The sequence below is a fragment of the Centroberyx affinis genome, unplaced genomic scaffold (assembly GCF_046629955.1).
Source record: "Centroberyx affinis isolate AG114_WGS23_722 - 3 ecotype Tasmania unplaced genomic scaffold, CSIRO-AGI_Caff_v1 ptg001245l_1, whole genome shotgun sequence".
Taxonomy (NCBI): Eukaryota; Metazoa; Chordata; class Actinopteri; order Beryciformes; family Berycidae; genus Centroberyx; species Centroberyx affinis.
Genome location: NW_027279756.1, coordinates 230,453 through 252,810, shown reverse-complemented (window position 1 = coordinate 252,810; position 22,358 = coordinate 230,453). Strand labels below are relative to the sequence as shown.

The window sequence follows — 22,358 nt, the reverse complement described above, 5'->3', positions numbered from 1 at the left end:
TTCCAGACAAGGAGGGTTTCGGTCTAGGCATTTTAACAGTATGCATACAATCAAAAGCAAAAACTGTACAAGATCACAGTACCTGCAGTGTTCTCTGCACCATTAACTGTCCCCAATCCAGAACCCTATGGATAAAAACAAAGAGTTGACAGTCAGCAAAAGCTGACTGAATAAAGCAGCCAAAAGACAGATGCAGCCTACTTCTATGTTTGAAATTTCTTCCTTCTGTACGGCCCACAAACTTGTCCATTTCCTGACCTGCAGGCTCTGTTCCCTGGCCTCTTCTGCTCCGGAGGCCCTCCTCTCGTTCTGCTTAGCCTCCTCCTCCTCAGCCAGCTGCCGCCTCCTCTTCTCCCTACGCTCTTCCAGCTCCTCATCTCGCAGACTCTCCAGGTGCTGCAGGATGGGCACCTTCACCACTGGAAGCAGAATAGACATCACAAATGAATCCTGGGTTGTGGTATGTGCAAATGTTGATGTGTGAGAATGACTTCCTTGGATTAATCCCATTGGATTAAGTAGGGGTGTAATGATTCACTGATTCAAGTGCGTTAGACATAAAGCCTGGTGCATCAATTCAGATCAGTACAGACAGCTTGTATCTGGCAAAAGTTGGGAGGGAATTGGAGTTCAATTAATGCAGGCTTGTCTCTATTGGAAAACCTCAATATGAGAGATGTAACACTTGACCCAAGTGTGCCAATATGCAAAACTTGCCGAGCAACAGTGAAATATACAGGAAGTACAATTAATCTTGTCACCCATTCAAGAGACACCATGGACTCGCTGTGGGATAGAGTGTCCCTGTTTGCCCCTCATCACCTGCAGCTAGCAGCAGCGGCTAAAAAGGTTTCTGATTTTCTGATTTTCATTCTTTATGATCAACAAATGAGATTCCAACCAGGAACCAAAGTCACCAAAATGTGAATGAAACCATTCTAATGTACATCTTTCCCCTCACACATCACTGGACTGATTTATGCCTGAAGATTCATGTGTGCAACCAGTGGCAGTAGAAGTGAAATGGCAATGTTTGCACTATACTGAATTGCAACATATCACACCGTGTGTCAAATAGTATTATAACTGTTGCCTGCTTTATATGTATCTTAGGTGTACTGAATTGTAAATTCCTTATCGAGATGCGTGTTCAATTGAGATACACACTCCTAGTCTAAAGTCTTCAACCAGCCTACCTGCTACACAGTCGTGCATACTCTCAGCATCCAGCACTTTACACTCATCTGTCCATCTTGTTAAGGCAGTGGGGATACTAGAGAGGGTGCCTGTGGAGACAAAAGGACAGAACTGTTAGGAATTCAACCCAACACCCAATACAAATCCAATAGAATAAATTCCATGACAGTGACCATCCTTCAGTGATTCTCACCTGCTTGTCCCCCAGTGCTGCTCTGCTCATGGAAGAAGTCATCCAACAACTCATCATCAGAGCGAGCAATGATGTGCACGTCCTCATTTCCTACCAAAAGGCGGGCACGGCCACGAGACTGCAGGGGCAGAGAGCTGGACAGCTGCAAGATGTCTGCTGCAGCACTGGGGCCCAGCAGCCTAAACAGGGGAGTAGAAGAGGAACAGACATGTTAATCAGCATTACTCAAAATAACAGACCTGCTATAACACAGATGCTGGCATTATATTCTGTCAAACACAGCCTCCACAAGGGCATGCTTTCACCTCTGCAGGATGAGTGGAGGGTTGGGCTGGCGGTTGCCGGGGTAGTGGACGTGGATGGTGTGTCCAGTGTTGGCAGTGAGCTGGCGCAGTGTTCGCTGGCTGCGACCCATGCCCTGTGCCAGGCGGCTGCTGGTGCCCGCCGCCCCAAGGGTGAGGGAACCGTGGTCAGCATGGCGCACCATCAGCGGGTGGGAGCTGGGGATGTTGCCTGGGGAGGGAGGGATGTCAGCTGATGGAAGAACACAATAGAAAACAGTAGGCAGACATTAGGGGGACAGCTCAGGCACAACCCCGAGTCATTAATGTTCATGACCACTGAAGCAACTGGAAATCTTAAAATTTATTTTCTGCATTTTGTGTTAGCATTCTTGTGTCTAACTCTAGTAATTAATCTGATCATCATGCCTCTTGAAATGCTAGTAATACATTATCCTGAGCATTAGAGCTTGCTCACCGGTGGTGGAGAACATGTTGTCAAACTCTATGATGAGGTCATCATCCCTGTCAAACCTCTCAAAACGGATGTGGGGTGCAGCGTTGATGTCAGGAAAGTCCTCATCCAGCTCCATCTCTGAACCTTCATCATCGTCATCCTCATCTCCTTCTTCATCATCCTGGAGGAAAAGTTACAGCTATGAGTCTTGATGCTAAATCCCACCCAAGACATTTTACCGAATTTCTTTGTATTCATCCTCCATACCTGGTCCTCCTCCTCTTCCTCTTCCTCCTCCTCCTCTTCATCCTGGCTGTCCTCATCATCATTGCTGCCACTAGAATCTTCCTCCTGCGTGTGCTCCTCATCCTCTGGTTCCAGGATATTCATAGAGTCTGATGGCAGAGGGAAACGCAACCAGTCCTTACAAGCCAAACTTTAGAAACTGAGTGGCAGTCATAGTAGTACAGTGGTAACAACTGTGAGTTTATTTTCCATGATGAACATAAGTTCTGCTGTGTTGCTGTTTTACCTTCACGGTTGGCCTGAAGCGTGGATGCCTGGCTAATATTGGAGGGGGCCTCATCCATCAACACATCCTCTTGCGATTCATCCTCACCGCTGCGTCCCACTGATTGACAGAACAGACAACAAATTAGACACCAGCATTGGGCTTCTCTGCCTAACCTCACTATTCTCTCTCAGACCAATGAATCCGGGAATCAGCGGCTGTAACTTACCTATAATGGTGCTGTTGACAGTGCCAGCATCTCTCTCCAGCAGCTCATCAATCAGATCCACCAACTCGTTCTCCACCTACAAACACAGGAAATTACACACAAATGTAACGTCTTTGTATGTAATGTATTTGTGTTAGGTAATGGGGTGCAATACCATTTGAGCATTGTGTTAAAGGATGTAATACAAGCCAGTCACCTGCATCGCCTGTGTGCTGAGGACCTCTGGCTGACCAGCAATGACCACTGTGTCTCCCTCCGTCTCTCCATCCATCAGGTCACTGTCTGTGCCCTGCACCCTGTGGCTGCCCTCCACTGGCTCTGCCTCACCAGACTCCCCTGGAAATATATGACATACGTCAGCAAAGGATATATTTGGAATCACTGGATCAAACAGTATGTAAGCATCTCATCTGCATCGTGCATACCTTGGTCCTGAGTGTTGCTGTTGCTGTCCCTGGCAGTGCCCACAGTGTCATGTTCGGTCTTGTTCTTGCTAGAGCCTCCTTTGCCCCCAAACAGACTGCTGGGCTGGTTAACAATACGGGACAGAGTCTCCAGAGGCTTCAGGGCAGCATTCACTGTGTTGGCCATGTTGGGACTAAAGCACACACACACAAAAATGGTGCCATTTTACAGTGATTTTATATGTTGTAAATATTCCAAAAAATTGAAAGTCTAAAACATGGAACATGCCTGAAAACCGCTTTTTTATGCCAGTATTTTTGCCAAGCCTAATTTCATTCTGAAATAGCACTACCAATACCTAATTTGCCAGTGAAACTAATTGAGTATGGTGTGATTCGAGTACCTAGACAAATCCAAGCTGTGAGGCACACGGGCCAAGTCGTTGACCAGGCCTTTCTTAAGAAAGAGCCGAATGATGTTATTCATGCCATTGTGCTGTGTCTTGGCCGCTGCTGTACTATAGAAACTGGAGGTGGAGGGACACGATTCCATGATGGTGCTGATGATACACATCACTGCCTGGAGCCTGTGAGATGGAGGTGGAGAGATAGAAAGTGAGAAAGGGATAAAGAGTTTGTATTGGGTTTTTCATATGATTGAGTCATGGTTGTAGTTAGTCAGACTTGCAGTTATGACTGGGTATTGCCAAGGACCTCACAATACAATTTTGATACTGCAGATCACTATATGACAGTTCGATACAATTCAATACGTCACAGTATCGATATTATACACAGTGTAAATGAGTGAAATTTGTGAATTGGCACAACCTATACAATGCATCTTTTTGGTATTGTGATGTATAGTAATGTGCATTATTGACATGGATTAGGGGACAAATTCACTAGAGTGACACTTAAATGAGTGTAGTTCTCTGATTCTGAGTTGAACCAAATAAAAATGGGATGTATTGGTGGTGTATTGTTACATTCATCCAGCCATACTGGCAGTGCCATCTTACCTGGCATGTTTTTCAGTGCCTTCTGCCATTGCTAGTGCCCGACTGAGGGCAGCCTTGACCTCATTGACCAGGGCCACCTGGGCATCAGTGCCTGTGCCGGCAGCTGCCAGGCTAGCTAGGAAGAGGCGTGCCAGAGCTGGGGTGTCCTTGTCCTCTGAATTCTGGGTGTGTGGCAGCAAGTGGTCAAGCACAAAGGCCAGAACACTGCAGTCCTGCAAGACAGATACAGGGCAGTCAGTGGAAACACATCAATATTGCTTCCTTCGTTGAAAGGAGAAAAGAAATGAAGATAAAAACTTTAGGGTGAAGACATGACAATGTAGAGGTATGATGAACCACCCACCTCCTTAATAAGCTCAGACTGTCCAGCGGTGTAGCAGTAGGAGGCGATTAGCGTGGCGATGCCCACATAGGAGCGCACGAGCTCAGCCAGGAGTCTTAGGATGGTGGAGGTAGGCATCAGAGGCTTGCTGGCCTTTACCTTAGCTGCTTTACCCTCCTCTGAGCTGGCACCCTTCTCTCCCTCCTGCTCTTTCTTTTCCTCCCGCATCTCCTCTGGGGTGGAGGCTGACGAAGTTAGGATAACAAAATGATAAGATAACAAGATGGTAAAGCCAAACTGATGTGGTGCAATGGACATATTAAAGTACTTAAACGAGGACATTCAAATCATCAATGTTAACAGTCTCATTCTCACCTTCACCTTGTGGTGTGCCAGACTGGGAAGACTCAGCCACACCTCCATCAGCAGCAAACACTTGAGCCTAAGAGAAAGGGAAATGTTTCCATTATCAACTGAGGAGTTGGGACATTTCACCATTACTACACACACAAGCAATATAAAACAGCACAACTCCTCATGGAGACTCACGTTGATATGGAATGCAGACTGGGATTCAAAGTCGCTGCCCTGCCGGGTGAGTCTGTACTGCTGGTAAACATCGTCGCCAACGTCCTGCAGGATTTGGCACAGGTCCTGACCGCCAGGCACTGCCACCGCGCGCTCCTCTGGACGCTCAGCTGCGCCACACACACACACACACACACTCTCAGCTGAAATGCTCAAAGAACTATTTACAGTAAATATGAGAAATACACCCTCAAAACAAACAAGTCACATGTCTTACGCTCTTCAGGTGCATGGTAGGCAGCCAGAGCGTTGAGCATGTCATAGATGACCTCCTTGATAGTGTCAGGGATAGGCGGTAGTGGGGACAGCTTAAGAGGAGTGGTCTTCACCAGCTGCACAGCATTGGGCCCCTTGATTCGCAGGTTCTCAAACTCATCATCAGAGGCTGAAGAGAAAGGATTGGATAGGAGGGTAAGGACCAGGGAGAAAAACAAAAACAAACAAAAGAAAACACCCCAAGACCACACACCTAAACACTTCTGTCAGGCAGGTTTAGAATATTTCCATAAATTAAACCTTAAGTCTAATCAAAAGTTACCAGATATACGAAAGTAAAGCTCACAAACTCACCTGTGCCAGCTCCACGGGGTGCAGGCAAGGCAATGCGGACACAATTGTTGGCAGTTTCAGCAAAGCAATCAGGGTTGCGGCAGGCAGCAGGACCCAGGACCCGCAAAATGTAGTTGATCTCCCTGGAACCGAGGCTGCCTGACACCACACCTGAGGTGGTGCTACCTGCTCCACTGGTCACTGCTGACCTCACCACCTACAGGGTCAGATTGTCAGGGGGTTGTTTTATGTTATCAACAGTTAGAGGTTAGAAGTACCATGTTTGAATATAACAAAATAGTATTTTTAGCAAAAATAAATAAGTGTTGATGAAAGACAAGCTGACAGTATCTCAAGATATTGTGACCCCACTTGGAGACCTAAGAGAAATGCCTCTAACCTTCTCCATGGTGTGTCTGAGTGTGGCTGGATCCTCTATGATGTGTCTGAACAGCAGGGTAACAAGTGGGGTGAAGCCGTTGAAGCCCGAGCCCTGCGTCAGCCCTAGGATCATCCGTGTGCTCTTCAGCTCGGCGAACATCATAGCATAGTGGTGGGTGCGTGTCAGGCGCAGACAGAGACGCAGCGTGGCGTGGAGGGTGTCTGGGTCCACAGGCACACTAATCATACTGACACAGGCTCGGATCAGAACAGTGGTCATGTCCTCAGTCAGGCCTTGCACCACAATATCAGAGCCCTGCGAGTGGTCAGACTCCAGGGAGGATGAAGGGCCAGAGGGGGTCTCCTTTAGCTGGCTGGAATCATCCTTAGGAGCACCCATCTCCACTGCTGCCACAGAGTCTGGTGGACAAAATGTTTTAAACTGTATTACACAGACTATTTCAAAGCACAAATGCACTGGCTTAGCCTCATTTTGACTTACAGGGTAACAGTTTTGACTGTTGTGCCATTACCTGGGTCAGTCTGTGTCTCTTCTGCCTTGCTCCTGTCTCCCTCCTCTCTCTCAGAGTCAGTCATGCTGCCCGTCTTGGCAGGCTTGGGCATGCGAGGCACTCTCTGGACAGTCAGCATCACTGGCCTCCTGTTACCTGTCTCCTCATTCACCTGCCATGCAGAAAGATGGAATGGTTCATCAGTTCATCTTTACTTAAAAAACACACAATTTAACTAACAGGACATGGATTTTTTTCTAGTTTTTGGGTATTGTTTGACAGCACAGTAATAGAGTGTAGTGTTGGTCTATACCTGCACCATCGTGTTAAACTGCACGGTGTATCTCCTGCGTCCAGCTGTGAAGCGGACGCTGCTCTCCCCTGCCCTCCATGCTGAGTCAATGGTACTATTGTTTGAAGCACTGTAACTGCACCAGCGGCCTGAGCGGTCATCAAACCATCTCCAGTTATTACCATTAGGCTGCAGGTACTGGAGGCAGACCAAAAGAGAAAAGAATTATTATATAGTTACAGGTACATTCACTCAGAATCCACTATGAGTTACACCTTCCCGTTCATACAGACAGCTCACTCCTCCAGACAGTGATTCATGTATATACAAACTGCTCACTCCTCTGGACAATGAGTCACGCATAAATAACGCATGAGTATAAAGCACGCAGACAGGGTTGAAAAGTTCAGTAACTCTTTGAATAATGTTAAAATGGGCAAGATGCATGATTTAAGCGACTGAACAGTGCCAGACGGTTCCAGTAAATCAGTGAAAGTTATTGCTGACCAGGTGCATCTTTTCATGGCTACAGTCTATGCTTTTTGGTGATGATGTTATTAAGTCAGGATGCACCAAGTTTGCTGTGAGTGTTTCTGGCACTTTGAATTCATACATTGAAGAATGCAGGCTGTTCTAGAGGCAAAAGGGAGTCCTACTCGCTAGTACAGGAATAGGCAACCATGGAGTGCCTAGACGACGCAGGTTTCATTCCAACCAACAACCACACCAGCTGATTTCACTGATTAGTTCTGATCTCTCTGGTTGAGGGTGTGCTAATCGGTGAAATCACCTGGTGTAGTCTTTGGTTGGAATGAAAATCTGCATACCCTTGGCATTCCATGGCACACTGTTGCCTATTCCTGTGCTAGTAGGGGTACCTAATAAAATATATCCTGAATTTAAGTGAAGTAGCCAGAAGCGTAACTTAATTTACAACTATGGCTTTGTTTTATTAGGTTGAATTTTACCTTGTTCATTTGTGCTCTGCGCTTGGAGGAGACTGCCATCTTCTCATAGAAGTCAATGATCAACAGTACTGGGGTGATCCACCTGTAGAGAAAACAGGACAAAAATAAGAAATGTTACATAATTTATGAAAAAAGAAAATCATGCCCAGAAACCTTACTATTGCAGGTTATCATGATGAACAGCTAGTGTGTCTTGCCATTTGAAAAGTATTCCTCGTACTAGGGAAGGGTCATGATTTTCGAATAAAAATCGAATAGTTTATGTGACTATTGTCTTGTCTTAAAAAGCCCCCCCCCCCCCATCTTCGAAGAATGGTCGAATAGTTCCCAGTGAATATCGAACAGTATTTTTGCTTGAAATGCCCATCCCTAGATCGTACTGGTATCCTAATCTGTCAGCTCTGTCTCCAACTGCCTGTGGAGCAGTTCTAGACTCACTTTGGTGTCTGGATGTCCTTCTGTTCTTTGGCAGCCTGCAGACAGGGCTGCACCACCTCAAGTAGCTTAATCAGCAAATCAAGTATCCCACTGTTCTCCACCACTCTGGCACACAACAACTTCAGCTCCTTCAGGAACAGGAGAAAAAGACACAAATGTGATACTTCGGGATATGTGTTACTTAACAATTAGGAGAAAGTGATTCCACCTTTGGCGAGTGTGTAAACATTCACAGGGTACAATATTGCATGTGTGCGTTTGTGTTGTTACCTCAAAGAGCAATGTGAGCAGCAGAATTCGAGTTGCCAGTTTGGAGGCCTGGGGCAGAGTGGCCATCTGTCTGGTCCACTCAGACACTGTCTTTGTGTCACTGGTAGTCAGGGGCACAGCAGCTTTGATCAGCACGTCTGCTGCATCCCACACCTACACACAACATGCACACCATCAGGCTGATACAAGCACACAGATCTGCCATCCTCTTGACAATTGAAATCTCTAATTTCCAGTTCCTGTTTACTGTACTGTTAGAGAGTGTCTGTAAGTTTCATCAATTTGAAGACGTACAAGTATAAATATCTTTTACTTCCACTTAGAATGAAACATAACACCAATTTTGCAAGTGAAAAACAAAAAAACAAAACATGAAAATGACAACCTATCAGAATATAGGTCTGTATAATTGGGCTGGTATCTCATAGGAAAACAGCCTACAAAGAAACTGCAACATCTGAATTGAAGACTTACAAAGAATCTTGCTGTGAATCTGTTAATGCAAAACATGTTTAAACAATTTTCAAGCTAAATTTGACTTGAAAAACATTAAGCTTTCTTCTTCTAGAGAAAGCTGTTATAAGACCAGCATAATAATATTGATGTTTGCTATTACCTAAAACAGCTCTGCTGTTCCAAGACAATTCTACTGCAAAAATTGGAAATGATTTAATGTGGCAAGAGGAAAAGTCAAAAACTTTAAGATTTGTCAAACACAAACTGCATCGACAAAGAAAATACTGGTTGCAAGTCAAAGCCCACTGACAACGACAGAGTAACACTTAACAGAATAGTTGCTAACGACCACAAAACTACGGCATCAAAATTACAAAACTGAATAAACACCTCTGTGCCACAGTCAACCAAAACTATGCTGTGAGCTTCATAAAGCTGGTAATTATGTCAAGGCAGTCATTTGGAAACTGCTCGTTTCCAAGGCCAACGCACAACACAGAATGTTGTGCAGGGAGCACAAAACCTGAACCCCTGAGCAATGGAAATGGTCTGATGAATCATCAACAAAGACTTGGAGGGTCACCTTCTTGAGGACTGGTCCAACATTCCACTACACACAGATTAGGATTTGTATGACAACAATCCAAGAAAGAATTAAGTTGTTCTGAAGGCAAAGGGTAGCCCTCTTACTTATTAGGTACTTGATATTAATATGCAACCGTTATTTCGTCAACCCCCTGTGCAATTAAAGAGAAACCTTACTCCAAAAACATCAATTGAATCTAATTGTAGCGACTAATTGTAGTCTAGGCTTAATTGTAGAGACTGCTACTGCAATGAGACATGCTACTGCAATCTGCTACTGGCTGATCAGGTACCAAAACATGTCATGGTACCAAAATACATCACATGAGCCACACCCAGAGTCCACTTTATCAAGGGTTCTTGGGGCACAAAATGTATCATACGTATAAAAGGTATCAACCTCTACCCCTGGGTGATTCACTTTTTCTCTTTTCTTTGGAGTGTATCGTCCACTGACCTGGTGGACAACTTGGCCGAGGATGAGGTCTCTGTACTCTGGGCCGCTCCTCTTGATGGCAGTCATCAGCAGGTCACAGAGCCGGTAGACTGTGTCAGGCAGCTCATCCAGCAGATGGAAGCAGCCAGGCAGCATGGAGTCGGTGAAGGTATGCAGCTCCTGGGGGTCCAGGGGCTCAGCCTCCATGAAGCGCTCCAAGCAGCGGGCCTCCTCCTCCTCTGCCCGCTCCCTGGCTCGCCTGTCCTCTTCCTCACGGCGACGAGCCGCCTCCTGAGGGAGACAGAGAGGCAGATACAGAGATAATGTCAACAGCTGGTTGCCTAAGTGTCCAGTTTTTCATTCATGATTCATCATTCATGCGTGTTTGTTTTTCTACATAATGTGAGCTGTGAGGACAGCGCACCTCAGGAGAGTCAGAGCGCTGCTCCATGCTGACCTCTTGCCCAAGTGACATGGCAATGGCCCTCATCATCTGGTCCTCTTCAGACATAGTCAGGTCCTTTGTACACAAGGCAAGAGCAAAAATGTCAGTTGCCTGGGTTTGCCCTGTGTAAGATGGGAAGAATGGAAAGGAGATTTGTGTGTTTCTGTTTATGTAGTCTTACCCTGACAGCTCCACTGAGAAGGGGGGGGGGATGTGTGAGCAGGTACTCTGTGGCCTGCTCCATGGTACTGGTATTGAGCAACGCCTCCATGGCATGCTCTCTTGAGAAACCCATGTCCATCAGCTGGAGCAACACAGAAAAAAGGAGGAGGTAAGTTTAAAGAAGTAACAGAGAGATGGTCAAGAACGAAGGACAAATGAAAAGAACGGGGGATCATGAGGCCGAAAGGATAAGGGCTGGAAAAAAGTCATGAAGGGCGAGGAAAAGTCAGTTATGTTATCACTATGAAAGTCGAGGAAACATTCCTCCACATATTCCTTCTCCTCACTTCATTTTCTTTTAATAACGGTTGAGTGGCCTCAGCAACCCAATCTCCGCAAAGCATCCAATCAGACCTTTTTCCTTTCCACCACTATTCTTATCTTCAACCTCAAACCTTGAATCCCATTAATCTGATTAAAATTCTTCTCTTAGCCGTTTTCTTGCTAAATTAATCTTCCCTCTTCACCTTCTCCTCTCTAATCTTTGCTCCCTCACTCTTGTCACCTCTCCTGTCAATTTCTCCCCCTCTCCCTGATGGCTCTTATACCTGCTGGAGCTGCTGCTGGCGGACCTGTGGGTGCCTCCCTCTCCCTCTGCCTCTTCCCTGTCACAAAACAAATGGTGGCCCAGGATTCAGCTCATGCAGAATATGGGGGAGGAAGATTGGTAAACACAGCAGCTCTGTTTTAGTTCATCTCGCTTACATGGCCACCTAGATATCCAATTATGCAGTTAACCTGTGCTGTCAGAACTGCCTGCAGTAAGGCGCAGCAAGCTGACAATACTGACAAGGCTGCAGGAACAAACCACAGCTGGCAAACGGAACAAGCTGTCAAACTACAAACAACTGAAGCGAAAAAAATATTTAAATAAATTAATAAAATTTTCCACCATTTATCTTATCACTGGCCTATCATTCCAAAGATGACAGCCCAGTGATGGCACAATGATGTGTACATACACATCCACACATACAAACACCTAATGTGCAAACGGCAATGTACGAACGGATGAAATAGGTGTCAGAGCCTCAGACAGCATTCGCCCCATACCTGTGTGAGCTGGGCCTGGTTGACCTGAGGCTCACGGCGGGGAGTGGAGTTGGTGGAGTCATCAGCCGATCCTCCTGCTGGTCCTGCAGAAGCTGTTCCGGCCGCTGGTGGTCCCTCTCCAGCTGTCGCAGCTGTTCCAGGTGCAGTGGTGGGGGCCACAGGCCCTGTGGAGGCCCCCTCCTCCTCTGGGCGCACCGTGCCCTCTCTCTCCTTGGCCAGGCGCTCCTGGATAACAGGCTCCCCTCTCAGGATGTGGCAGAGGATGGCCAGCATGGACTCAGCCATCCTGCCTCCATACACCTTCAGGGGCTTCCTGTTCCATAGGCTGCGGATACAGCTGAATGCCGCCTTTGGGAAGGAGAGACGGAGTGTTACAATAATAAAAGACCAACATAGATGCATGGAATGTCCCCCGCCTCCAGTGAAACTAGTAACATAAACCTATAAGGATTCTCACACAAACCTCGTGAGATATACTCAATTCTATCGTCAGTGCCTACTACAGGTCATGGATACTGACCTTCTGGGTGACTATGAGGAACCGCAGGGCACTGAACTGGGGCATGGTGGGGGTGACCCCAGGCACTTTAGCTGGCAGGGAGTGGGGGGAGTCCAGCACAGTGCTGGGGTTCACCATCTTCTCCACCAGCATTAGCCAGGCATCCAAGAACTCCCCTGTGCCATCTGGCAGATCAGTGTGCTCCAAACCCTCAGACACAGGTACCTTACCGCCCATGGACAGGGCCCAGTTAAATGTCCTACAGAGAGAGGGAGAAACAAGGCCAATACAACTGCTGTTCAAAAACATTTGGGGCATTATGGGTATTAACGAGCCAACTAACAAAACAGGATATTGTCCTTAATCTTGATATGTCACCGCAAAGCGTTTTAGCGGCAGCACACTCACTCAAATAGGGCATCATGCCCTCCGGAACAGAAGAACTTTTGCAGCATAAGGTGGTAGGGGTACTTCCTCTCATCGAACAGCATGGGAGAAGTGAAGCCCACTGAGCAGATGAAGAAAGTCAGCCTGCGAGAAGAAAAACACACCACGTCACCGCTGCTGTGTGCAATCAACATAGTAAAAATGGGAAAAAGTAGCTGGAGCGGGCTATGCTTACCTAAAGCGAGGGGTGGGTGTGTAGGGTGGAGGCTGCCAACTCAGACCCTTGGTGAGGAGCTTGGTGAGGGAAGAGGCGGTGGCCCGGGCAGCAGGTGTGGGGGTAGTGCCTGTGCTTGTGGCGTGGTGGGAGCGGCGCTGACGCACTGGGGAGCCCACGCACAGCTTGACAAGCAGGCCAAAGAGCTCAGCCAGAGCCCTGCCTAGGCGAGACGAGGCTGGAGAAAGACAGGGACAGGGGGTTAGTGAGAGGAATTAGACCGATGGAGAGTTAGAGTTAATATCAATAATTCAACAGAAGTGAAAATTACTGAATGACATTTGAGTCCCCATATAGTTTTCAAAATCTACATCTCTCAAATATTAACACAAATAGAACAAAGCTGAGTTCTACTCACCAGAGAGCAGTGGTTTGATTTGCTTGATGCGAGTGGCCATAGCGGGGGTAAGTTTTGACTTGGCCTTGGGATCGGTGGCAGTGGGCTCGTCAGTCTCCATGGGGGCCAGGGTGTCCCCATCTAGGCCCATGCCTTCCAGTAGCCCCCCAGCAGATGAATCCACAGATACCGCCTCAGACTCGGCTATGGAGGGGTAAAAGAGAGTTGACAGAGAATTTATCCAGGAACATGGCTGGGCAATGTTGTTATAGTCAAGTCAAGTCAAACGGCTTCATTACCAGTTCTCCTGGAGCCAGAGGCTGTGGCTGCTACAGTGCTGCCAGATGGCTTCTCCTCCTTGGGCACCAGTTTCTGCATGTCAGCCTGGCCAAACTCACAGCCTGGAGGCAGACTGTTGGACACAGACATGAGAGAGGGTTATAGCTGACTGCAGAGTGAAAAGAAAAGAGGGGAAAGGAAGAGAAAGAGACTCACCTGTTGGGCGTGCAAAGGGAGAGCAGGACGGTGCTTTCCCACACCAGAGAGCAGTAGAGCTGGCTCAGCTTGTTGAGAACACTCAGACCGAGCTGGGAGCCCCACTGGTTAACTGAGATGGCCCTGATCTCGCTCTGCTCAGAAAGAAGAAGACAAACTTAAGAACAAGGATCTGTCTTTCCTCTACATTCATTTAGCCATAGTGCCAATGTAAATACAATGACAAATAACCATCTGGCCTTATTGCTGATCACAATTGTCCATATATCATAACAAAGAGCTGTTCTTAAACCAAAACACCTAGAGGAATTGATCCTGCAATGGGCCCAGGAGCAAACCTCGATCTACAACCAAAATTAGCCAGGTGGGTAATTTTGTGGATAATTTACAACAAACAAACAGCAACCACTGATAAGGACAAAATAACAGCCACTACAAATATGAAGAACTTCAAAGAAAACATTCATATTTACCTGTCCAACCCTGCAAGTATGGACAAACATGAGGATGTAGGCGTGCGCTGCGGTAAGCGCATGAAGCAGTGGTGTGGCGCGGGCTGACAGCGTGGCGTCGGTGACATGGCCAGCGTTGGCCAGCTCTCTGAGTAGCACAGAGCCCCCAGGCACCTCGATGGGTCGGTGGAGAGGCTCCAGGGCTGTCAAGATACTGTCCAGCTGGCACAGGCCCTCCTGGAGCACCTTGGGCTCATGAGACAGGGTCTAGGGGGGAAGGAAGAGGAAGCTTGCTTCAGTCTCAATACAGCAATCCGAAGTGAGAAGCACACCAGTGAACGTCATAATTTTGTCTCACCAGTATGGACTTGCAGACACCAGCCACAGCTTGGCAGGCAGCAGAGGTGGGGAAGTCTATGGGCAAGTTGGGCAGGCCCAGGATAGAAACCAGGGGTAGAAGCCCCTTCTGGTTGACAAACTCCTGACAGTGGTCGTCTGTGGTGTTGTTGCTCAGTATGGACTCCACAAACTTCATCTGGAAAACACGTGCATCCAAAAATCATTGACTGAACTAAAAATTGAGGTGTGCATTCCTTGGTGGTGCAGGGTAGGCTAGGCTATGTAGGACGGGTAGACTTTCTCTGTCTCGCTAAAACTTGCTATTGTGTCTTTTTGTGTTACATCAATTCTGTTCTATCATTGATTGATTAGTCAGATCTAGGTAGGCTCATTCTCTGTAAAGTCCCTTTTGAGACATGCTTGTGATAAAGGGCTATATAAATAAATTAACTTGAACCTCATAATTCTGAAGATTTCACAACATACCAAAGAGACTAAAACTGTCAAAGAATCAACACTCACCACATTCAGAATATAATCCATTAGAGGAATGGGTATCCGCTCCTCAGTGCCGACCACCCTGCAAGAAACCACAGAACATCAAAATGACAACTACCAAATAAAATGATTGAAATTAAATAAATTCACTGAAAACTCAAACTTGGTAAGGAGTTGTTGTTCTACTCTATTGTGTTATGAACTCAGCGTCATACAGTTCAAGTGGCACTGACTGTCTGTTGCTCTCTGGCTCCCCCTGCTGCTGGCTGAATGTGTGGAGGGCCTCCTCCTCCTCTTCATCCTCACTTGAGGCCTCCTCAGCAGCATGGCTGGAGCGCGCCGGGGGCACCGCCACAGTGCCATCTGCCTTCTGGATAGACGGCTTCTGACAGATGTACTCAGGGGCTCGGCCTAGGTTGCAGATCTCCTCCAGTAACTGTAATACAAATTCATCTTTATCCTGCTGGATAGCATGCTGACACCTGATCAATGCAAGCCATTTTTCATTACGAGTAAAAAAGATTTATTCAGGTACCCTACCTTAATGATGGCAGTGGTGGCGTCAGTCTTCAAAGTGGGTTGGTGCCTCATAAGCTCATCCACAGCACTGCCCAAGTTTGACGCAGTGTCACCTGTAAGCACACATGGAACATATCATCCACATAATCTCTACCTCAAGCAGGTTCCACAGGGCTACAGCAGATCTGAATAACATTCATAGAAACACACATATAGCCCAACTCACCCAGTGGGTCAGAGCTGCGCCGCCGTCGCATGGCAGGCAGGTAGTCAGGGGACAAAAGCACTTTGAAGAGGCGCTCAAAGGGCTGGCACTGAACGAAGGAGTGCAGGCCTCTTGCATTCAGGCACAGGGCACTGAACACATTGGGGAGGGAGCCCAACACCTCACGGGTAGCAGGAACCTGCAGAGAGAAACACTGTGAGAGAGAGAATAGGCAGAAAGGGGAAAAAAAGGAGGAAGACAGGGTGAGAGAGTGGCGAGGGATGGGTTAACTGTGAGGGAGGAGCAGGGGAGCCAAAAGGCGAAGACAGTGAGGACCAGAAAGATCATAACACGAATAAAATGTCCAAGAGAAACAAAGCAAAAACTTTGATACTGTGTTGGACTGAAGAATCGCAAAAACAAGAGGAAAGATGAAGGTAAAGATGGAAAGGGAGACGCCTGCAAAGGCAGTCTACTGGCTGTGCAGAGAGCCAACTGAAAGAGAAAATGTGACATTTAAACATATCAAATGTGTGGTGGGGTAGTGAGAGGAAACGAGAGGGATGGAGTGAACTGTCAGAGAACAAGAGAAAAGAGGAAGATAAAGAGACAGGGAGAAAGAAAAACACAGCACACAGGGGGGAGTGCTGGCAGACTCACGTCTTTGATGAGAAGGGCATGCAGCATGACATCAGTGAGACCGTTATCCTGCAGGGAGGAGAGCAGGGATGGCTCCTGGAACACAAACACCGTCACAACCTCCGTCGCTAGAAACCAGAGAGACAAGGGAGGGAGGAAAACAGAAAAAGGAATACAAGGGATGTTAAAAATCACAAGACCAAACATTGATAGCTAGGCTTTCATAACATTCATAAAGCCGACAATGGAATGTTATCACATTTTATTCCCTGTCTGGTAGAGACACTGGCAACAATACAACATAACGTCTGCCTTTTTGCTCAGCATCTCTGAAGTCAAGCGCTAGCACTTGGCTCAGTGAATAGAGTACTTGCATCTCATCTCAGAGCTTTTCTGAAGCGCTCCTGTGTACTCACCTAATAGGAAGAGTGAAGGGCCATAATATTCTGCATTACTGATGATGTGCTTGAGTGAGGTAGGCAAGGACCCATCCATTACTTGTGAGAGAAAGAGAAAGAGAGAGAGAGTGGGTATACACAGGCTGAGGTTAGCCAAGATACATCCAGGGCATTCACTGCAAACATTTGCATAATGAAATGTATAGACCTAGGGGCTTCAAATTATAAATCCGTTCAATATGTATAAACAACATTATTAGCATGAGACCCTTGATCTTGAGTCCATTTATAGAATAAGTGAGAGGATGCCAATGGCTCACCATGGCGGATACCATCAGAAAAGGCAGGGTCCTGGATGGCTTTCTTTAAGAAGTTTAGCATCGACTTCAACAAAGCTGCCCTCTGGGGGATACACTGCATGCCTATGGGCAGAGAGAACAACATCATGATTATACAGTGCACTAGTGACAAGTGTCTATATGCAAGACTGTGTGTGTGTGTGTGTATATATACCTGCACGAGGCGTATTGGCAGTGCTGCTTTGTGCTCGGTGGTCCACCTCTGGTCTGGAACCAGAAGATGTTGATGGGCCGGGGCTGCTTTCCATGGCAACTTCTGACACTGCGAAAACACAAGATGTTGGCCAAATCAACGCTAGGAGATTCTTTACTACTAAGCCATACTGACATATAGCCTTCTCCAGTGTAAACTGTAGACTTAATTTTTTAACATGAATTTCTAAACGTGAGAAAGTTCCAAAGGGTAAAAGGAATAGTGACTGACTGTCCATGTCTGTGTCCATGTCCTCAGACTCCACAGCCGCGCTGGGCCTCTGGATCTTTGGCTTGATGACAAAAGGGCACTCTTTCCTCGACAGGTCCACCTCATGCTGCACATTTAAAGATAGATGGAGAGAGGGGTGAGTGAGTCCAGAGGTTTGGCACAGGTTCCAGTGACTTTGTAGCTTGTGCGTGAGCAGAGTGCCGTGTCAGGCGCTGAGAAATGCAGAGTGCATAACCAACCTCTAGTCTGCAAATGAAGATGGAAAGGCCGCTGTGGGACTGAAAGGCAGCCATGTCCAGGTTGGTGATGAGGTCCACGACCCGCACAGCCCGCGTCACAAAGGTGATCTGGTCCTGCTCGTCACCCAAGAACTTGATCACCTACAAAAGTACATGAAAAAATGGGGCAGATTGAAAGTAATGTTTGTAAATATAAGAGGGATACCATTGGTAGTGATTTATTAGTAAGATCATGACATACTTTGAGGAGGGCTTCCATCATGCCACAGGAAACCAGGGCTTCCCCTCCAGCATCATAGCTGGCCAGGTGGTAGAGGAAGGAGAAGAGTGCAGTGGCAAATTGGTGTGGGTAGGGCTCCATCAGAGGGTCTGGGAAACAGCCATCAAAAGTTAACAAATGAGCATCCATTTAAATAGAATTGATCTGTTTTTCTGTGCCATGCACTGGAAAATTGTTACATGGAAAGTTTAAATTTCGACTCCTTCCTCACCAATCATTGCTTGTATACAGTTGCGCACCAAGACAGGCAGGAAGCCGTGGTAGGAGGCAGTGCCGGTGCAGTCGATAATGTTGGAAAGCTTGGGCGTCCTCTCCAGATGGACAATGGAAGTTAAAGTGCGCAAAGACGCTGCCTTTATATCCTGAGGAACAAAAACATCAGATATTTCCATAAAGTTAAAATGATGAAATATATGAAACAAGACTGGACAACATGCTGTTGAAGGCAATCTTGGTCTGACATGACAGCATATTATATTGGATGTCATTTCACACATAGTATTGCTAATGTGGCATGTGGCACACACTTCCAGGTGTAATAACAGACTGATGAAGAGAGAGAAAACTGCTTTCTTACCACAAGCTGTTTGTCTGTAATCTGTAGTACATCCACCAGCTCCTCTATCAAGCCATTATATAGAATACTGTTGGCTGACTCCTGGAGTGCATTTGAGTACACTGCAAGGAAATAGAAGAATAATGTCAGCACTTAAACTGAAGGCAAAAGCCTTCGTCACTCTATGGTAAGAGAAGGGCCTCTACTCACCCAGTATAGAGATGGCGTGCAGTCGGGCTTGCACGGCCTGTAGCCTCTTCTTGTGATTGGAGAAGCCATGGGCCAGTCGAATGTGTGTGAACAGCAGGGTCTGCTTGTCTTTCGGGATGTTGTACATCACTGTCAGCGACTCCATGATCTCAGATGGGCTCTCTGAAATCTGACAGACCCACAGTACAAAGACATACAGCAGAGGTGTAAGCAAAAGCATTCAGTTGTCATAACGTCCATTATTTGCTATGACACAATATGATAATCTGAATTTACCTTGTCAAGCTGCTCGATGTGAATATAGTGTAGTGTGTTACTACTTGTCTGTTGCAGGAAGGAAGGTTCACAAATTTAGAAAAAAAAATCAGAGGCAGCAATATTCCTCAAATTTATATTTTGTGTTATAAGTGCATAAATAAATGTTTTAATTTTTACCTTCCTCTCTACCTTGACCTCAGGGCCTGGTTCAGCATAAAACTCAAAGTGCAGTGTGGTGGCACTGGGAGGGTACTTCTGTTTATGTGCCAATGGGAGCAAGCATGGTAGGGAGAGAAGAAGTTTATGAGTAAAGCATGATCAGTCTAAAATGATAAAACTAATCATTCCAAAGCAGGAAGCAGTTATTTGAGACAGTTATTGAGGATTACAGTGACAAATGCTTACCGTCATAGGCAGGTCCCTGCAGCACTCCGCCAGACCAAAGCCATTCTCCTTTCCTCCCCAGCTCTATGGGAGAGAACAAAGACAATGAACAAAAAAGCTCTCTCTCTTAACTGTCATTATGGCAATAGTAAAATAATGGCATTGACCAGACCTCAGCCAGGTGTTGCAGACGGGCCAGTAGAGGGGTTCTCTTGTCGGAGCCCAGTCTTGTGATGTAGTTGGAGCGCTTACTGAACACATAGAGCAGGTTCAGCACAGACAGGACCACCTGCATGTCACATGACGCTAACAAGGTGGTTAAGTGCTGTAAAAGGAGAATGGGGGGGGGGGGCAGAGGGTTAAAAGTTAGTGATCAGGTTTATTTCCTCCACTCTGATAGGTGCATGGTCCAGAAGAGAGCATGGTGATGGTCATAACTGCACTTGGTTCCAGCCTACCTCTATGGAGCTGTAGAGGTGCCTGGAGAAGCTATACTCAATGAGCAGAGCTGTGAAGTTGAGCACTGCCAGCAGCAGGGCTTTGAGCTGTCCGTTGTCTGGACGGTCACACACCAGCAGCCATGACATATTCTCCACAGTCTGGCCCGCGTCACACAGAATGCCATCGAAGCGGTCCAGCAGGTCCACCCAGTGGTACAGCTCACACTGTTGAAGTCAGAAGACAGCATTTTTCCCACTGACCTAGCAAGTGTGGCAAAGTGGCCATACCATGTCTAAAAAAACACTGAACACCACCATCTAATGAATGTTCAACCAAGCGTTTTTATTCTGTGTATTTTGTTAACATTTAATCTGTTTGCCCTCTCTCAGCACCCATTGCATGCCTGACTGTCCCGGAAGGGGGATCCATCTCACTGAGGCCCTTGTCAAGAGTTCTTAAATTTATTTTCTTAATGAGGTTTTCATGGGGGTTTTTCCTTGTTCTCATTGAGCGTGTAAAGGTTGGTTAATGCTTTCTGCGTATCTAGACATGCGGGAGCCACAAACCGCGTTCCTTGCTGTTCATGCTTCTTGTGCTTCTCATGAAGACTGCGTGCCGGAAAACTCCAGCAAAAAAACTCACTGGAATCATCTAGTAATTCCGTTTCCTCTTTGTTCAGCCAATCCTTGACTGAGATGCTGCAGTGCCATCCACACTGTTTCAAATTTCAGGCAGTGCACAACCTTCCAGGTTTGGCTGCAATTAAGTCACTCCATCGCGTGCGTTTCCACATGAAGCACGAACCAGCCTTTGAGACTGATCTTGATTAAGGGCTATATAAATAAACTTGGCTTAATGCAATTAATGTGTGAAACAAGTTTTAAAAATATTCCTGTAAATGGGCCCATTTGTTAACTTCCCTGATATTCTCTGACTTCCCCAGAGAATGTGTCAAATTCCCTGACTTTTCCTGTCAGAAATACGCCTCTCAAAAGTACATGATATTTCAGAAATTCCATGACCAATGGGAACCCTGCTATGACTGCACGTGAATAGGTGCCCCTCCCCCAACCGGTCCATGGCTTACCTTGCCAATATTCCAGGTCTTGATGTGCTGCAGTTCAATCAGCAGTTGCTCATCGCTGCATGCCTTGAGCTTCTCTATGAGAGTCCTGCAGTCGGCAGGCTGCGTGGTACAGAGAGAGCATGAGAGTGTTAAGGACAGCCAAGCAGGGCACAAGGACCACCTAGTGAGTCTAGCACTGATTACGGAGCCAGTGTTATGCATACTCACAGCTTCCGTAGGGGTTTTCTTTAACTTGCTTCTGTCGACCTTCATTGTCGATACTTTCTATTTGTTGCTCCTGTTGAGAAATTACATGCATGTCATGCTGCTGTATTACAAACACCACCATATGTAATGCAAAATATCAATGCTGCATAGTAAGCAAGTTATTATCATTCAAAATGTTTTAAAACAATGTTCAAAATGATTTAAAATGAATACTACAAGGGATTAATTGGTTTGGACTATTATACAACTCTGAATGTGACACTTACAGTAAGTAATTTGGCAATACCCACTTAACAGCATATTCCGTTCACGTTACCTGCAAAATGATAGATTTCATTAATTTGCCCAGTTTCTGGTGCAAAGTAGCCACAGTCAGTTTCCAATAATCAAGACACCTCAATGCGCCACAACACAAATTTACTTTAAATAGTGAAACAAGCATCAAGTGTAAGGAAAGTTATGCAAATGTATAACAATCTCTGGAGAGGGGTATTCAATGGCATCAAAAGCAGGCTATAAGCAGTAAAATGAATCAGACACCAGTATCACGGCAAATCAATGTGTCTCCAAAATATAACGTTAGTACAAGAACTAACGTTACCAACACACATACAGATACGTACATATATATGAATACAGACAACCAAGTATAAAGCCTGAATTGTGACAACACATTCAACTAATAAGCAAGGCCAGTCAACACGGTGAAAAAATATTTTTGGCAAAAAATTAGTAATAGCTATCTAACGATTATGCACAATCATTGGCTAGCAGGTGATGCTTGTTTCCGCTAATATTGGTTACCAGGCGAGTTTCGTTTATCACCGAGCAGACCAAGGCAGCGAATTAGAGGCTAGCTACCAATGTTAGCTACATACGACACAAAGTTAATTAATTTAGGTTGGGCCCAACTTGATAGCCTGAAACATTTAACGTTACGAGTGCTTACGATTCAAACGATGTCCCATGAAAACAGACCGCTACCTCGATTAATGGTTGGCTTTCAGCTAACAGTTACTCAAGTGACTTGACACTGACAGGTTAAAGTTATAGCTAGCAA

At 46.2% G+C, this 22,358-nt stretch overlaps 1 protein-coding gene across 2 annotated transcripts in view; it reads right to left on the bottom strand.

Annotated features, from left to right (window-relative positions):
- Nucleotides 1-22,358, bottom strand: part of huwe1 (HECT, UBA and WWE domain containing E3 ubiquitin protein ligase 1) — a 42,798-nt gene that overhangs the window by 13,033 nt on the left and 7,407 nt on the right. For both annotated transcript variants that reach the window (XM_071524894.1, XM_071524893.1), the window contains exons 3-60: nucleotides 21,565-21,614; nucleotides 21,299-21,368; nucleotides 21,092-21,190; nucleotides 20,022-20,228; nucleotides 19,736-19,888; nucleotides 19,585-19,647; nucleotides 19,357-19,434; nucleotides 19,198-19,245; nucleotides 18,922-19,090; nucleotides 18,733-18,833; nucleotides 18,367-18,517; nucleotides 18,117-18,244; nucleotides 17,876-18,016; nucleotides 17,637-17,742; nucleotides 17,367-17,474; nucleotides 17,174-17,275; nucleotides 16,872-16,952; nucleotides 16,477-16,583; nucleotides 15,838-16,015; nucleotides 15,633-15,724; nucleotides 15,326-15,528; nucleotides 15,117-15,174; nucleotides 14,614-14,790; nucleotides 14,277-14,522; nucleotides 13,804-13,937; nucleotides 13,608-13,720; nucleotides 13,330-13,512; nucleotides 12,933-13,149; nucleotides 12,719-12,841; nucleotides 12,332-12,569; nucleotides 11,812-12,159; nucleotides 10,718-10,840; nucleotides 10,516-10,611; nucleotides 10,113-10,382; nucleotides 8,615-8,767; nucleotides 8,345-8,472; nucleotides 7,907-7,988; nucleotides 6,960-7,136; nucleotides 6,668-6,818; nucleotides 6,154-6,554; nucleotides 5,775-5,970; nucleotides 5,422-5,589; nucleotides 5,166-5,314; nucleotides 4,992-5,058; nucleotides 4,638-4,861; nucleotides 4,295-4,506; nucleotides 3,677-3,859; nucleotides 3,294-3,466; nucleotides 3,065-3,204; nucleotides 2,869-2,944; nucleotides 2,661-2,759; nucleotides 2,396-2,523; nucleotides 2,150-2,309; nucleotides 1,696-1,924; nucleotides 1,391-1,569; nucleotides 1,197-1,286; nucleotides 259-419; nucleotides 83-125 (exon numbers count right to left, since the gene is read on the bottom strand). In XM_071524894.1, the coding sequence (XP_071380995.1) occupies nucleotides 83-125; nucleotides 259-419; nucleotides 1,197-1,286; nucleotides 1,391-1,569; nucleotides 1,696-1,924; nucleotides 2,150-2,309; nucleotides 2,396-2,523; nucleotides 2,661-2,759; nucleotides 2,869-2,944; nucleotides 3,065-3,204; nucleotides 3,294-3,466; nucleotides 3,677-3,859; nucleotides 4,295-4,506; nucleotides 4,638-4,861; nucleotides 4,992-5,058; nucleotides 5,166-5,314; nucleotides 5,422-5,589; nucleotides 5,775-5,970; nucleotides 6,154-6,554; nucleotides 6,668-6,818; nucleotides 6,960-7,136; nucleotides 7,907-7,988; nucleotides 8,345-8,472; nucleotides 8,615-8,767; nucleotides 10,113-10,382; nucleotides 10,516-10,611; nucleotides 10,718-10,840; nucleotides 11,812-12,159; nucleotides 12,332-12,569; nucleotides 12,719-12,841; nucleotides 12,933-13,149; nucleotides 13,330-13,512; nucleotides 13,608-13,720; nucleotides 13,804-13,937; nucleotides 14,277-14,522; nucleotides 14,614-14,790; nucleotides 15,117-15,174; nucleotides 15,326-15,528; nucleotides 15,633-15,724; nucleotides 15,838-16,015; nucleotides 16,477-16,583; nucleotides 16,872-16,952; nucleotides 17,174-17,275; nucleotides 17,367-17,474; nucleotides 17,637-17,742; nucleotides 17,876-18,016; nucleotides 18,117-18,244; nucleotides 18,367-18,517; nucleotides 18,733-18,833; nucleotides 18,922-19,090; nucleotides 19,198-19,245; nucleotides 19,357-19,434; nucleotides 19,585-19,647; nucleotides 19,736-19,888; nucleotides 20,022-20,228; nucleotides 21,092-21,190; nucleotides 21,299-21,343 (8,455 nt within the window). In that variant the 5' untranslated portion in view covers nucleotides 21,344-21,368; nucleotides 21,565-21,614. The remainder of the gene's footprint in view (nucleotides 1-82; nucleotides 126-258; nucleotides 420-1,196; nucleotides 1,287-1,390; nucleotides 1,570-1,695; nucleotides 1,925-2,149; nucleotides 2,310-2,395; nucleotides 2,524-2,660; nucleotides 2,760-2,868; nucleotides 2,945-3,064; nucleotides 3,205-3,293; nucleotides 3,467-3,676; nucleotides 3,860-4,294; nucleotides 4,507-4,637; nucleotides 4,862-4,991; nucleotides 5,059-5,165; nucleotides 5,315-5,421; nucleotides 5,590-5,774; nucleotides 5,971-6,153; nucleotides 6,555-6,667; nucleotides 6,819-6,959; nucleotides 7,137-7,906; nucleotides 7,989-8,344; nucleotides 8,473-8,614; nucleotides 8,768-10,112; nucleotides 10,383-10,515; nucleotides 10,612-10,717; nucleotides 10,841-11,811; nucleotides 12,160-12,331; nucleotides 12,570-12,718; nucleotides 12,842-12,932; nucleotides 13,150-13,329; nucleotides 13,513-13,607; nucleotides 13,721-13,803; nucleotides 13,938-14,276; nucleotides 14,523-14,613; nucleotides 14,791-15,116; nucleotides 15,175-15,325; nucleotides 15,529-15,632; nucleotides 15,725-15,837; nucleotides 16,016-16,476; nucleotides 16,584-16,871; nucleotides 16,953-17,173; nucleotides 17,276-17,366; nucleotides 17,475-17,636; nucleotides 17,743-17,875; nucleotides 18,017-18,116; nucleotides 18,245-18,366; nucleotides 18,518-18,732; nucleotides 18,834-18,921; nucleotides 19,091-19,197; nucleotides 19,246-19,356; nucleotides 19,435-19,584; nucleotides 19,648-19,735; nucleotides 19,889-20,021; nucleotides 20,229-21,091; nucleotides 21,191-21,298; nucleotides 21,369-21,564; nucleotides 21,615-22,358) is intronic.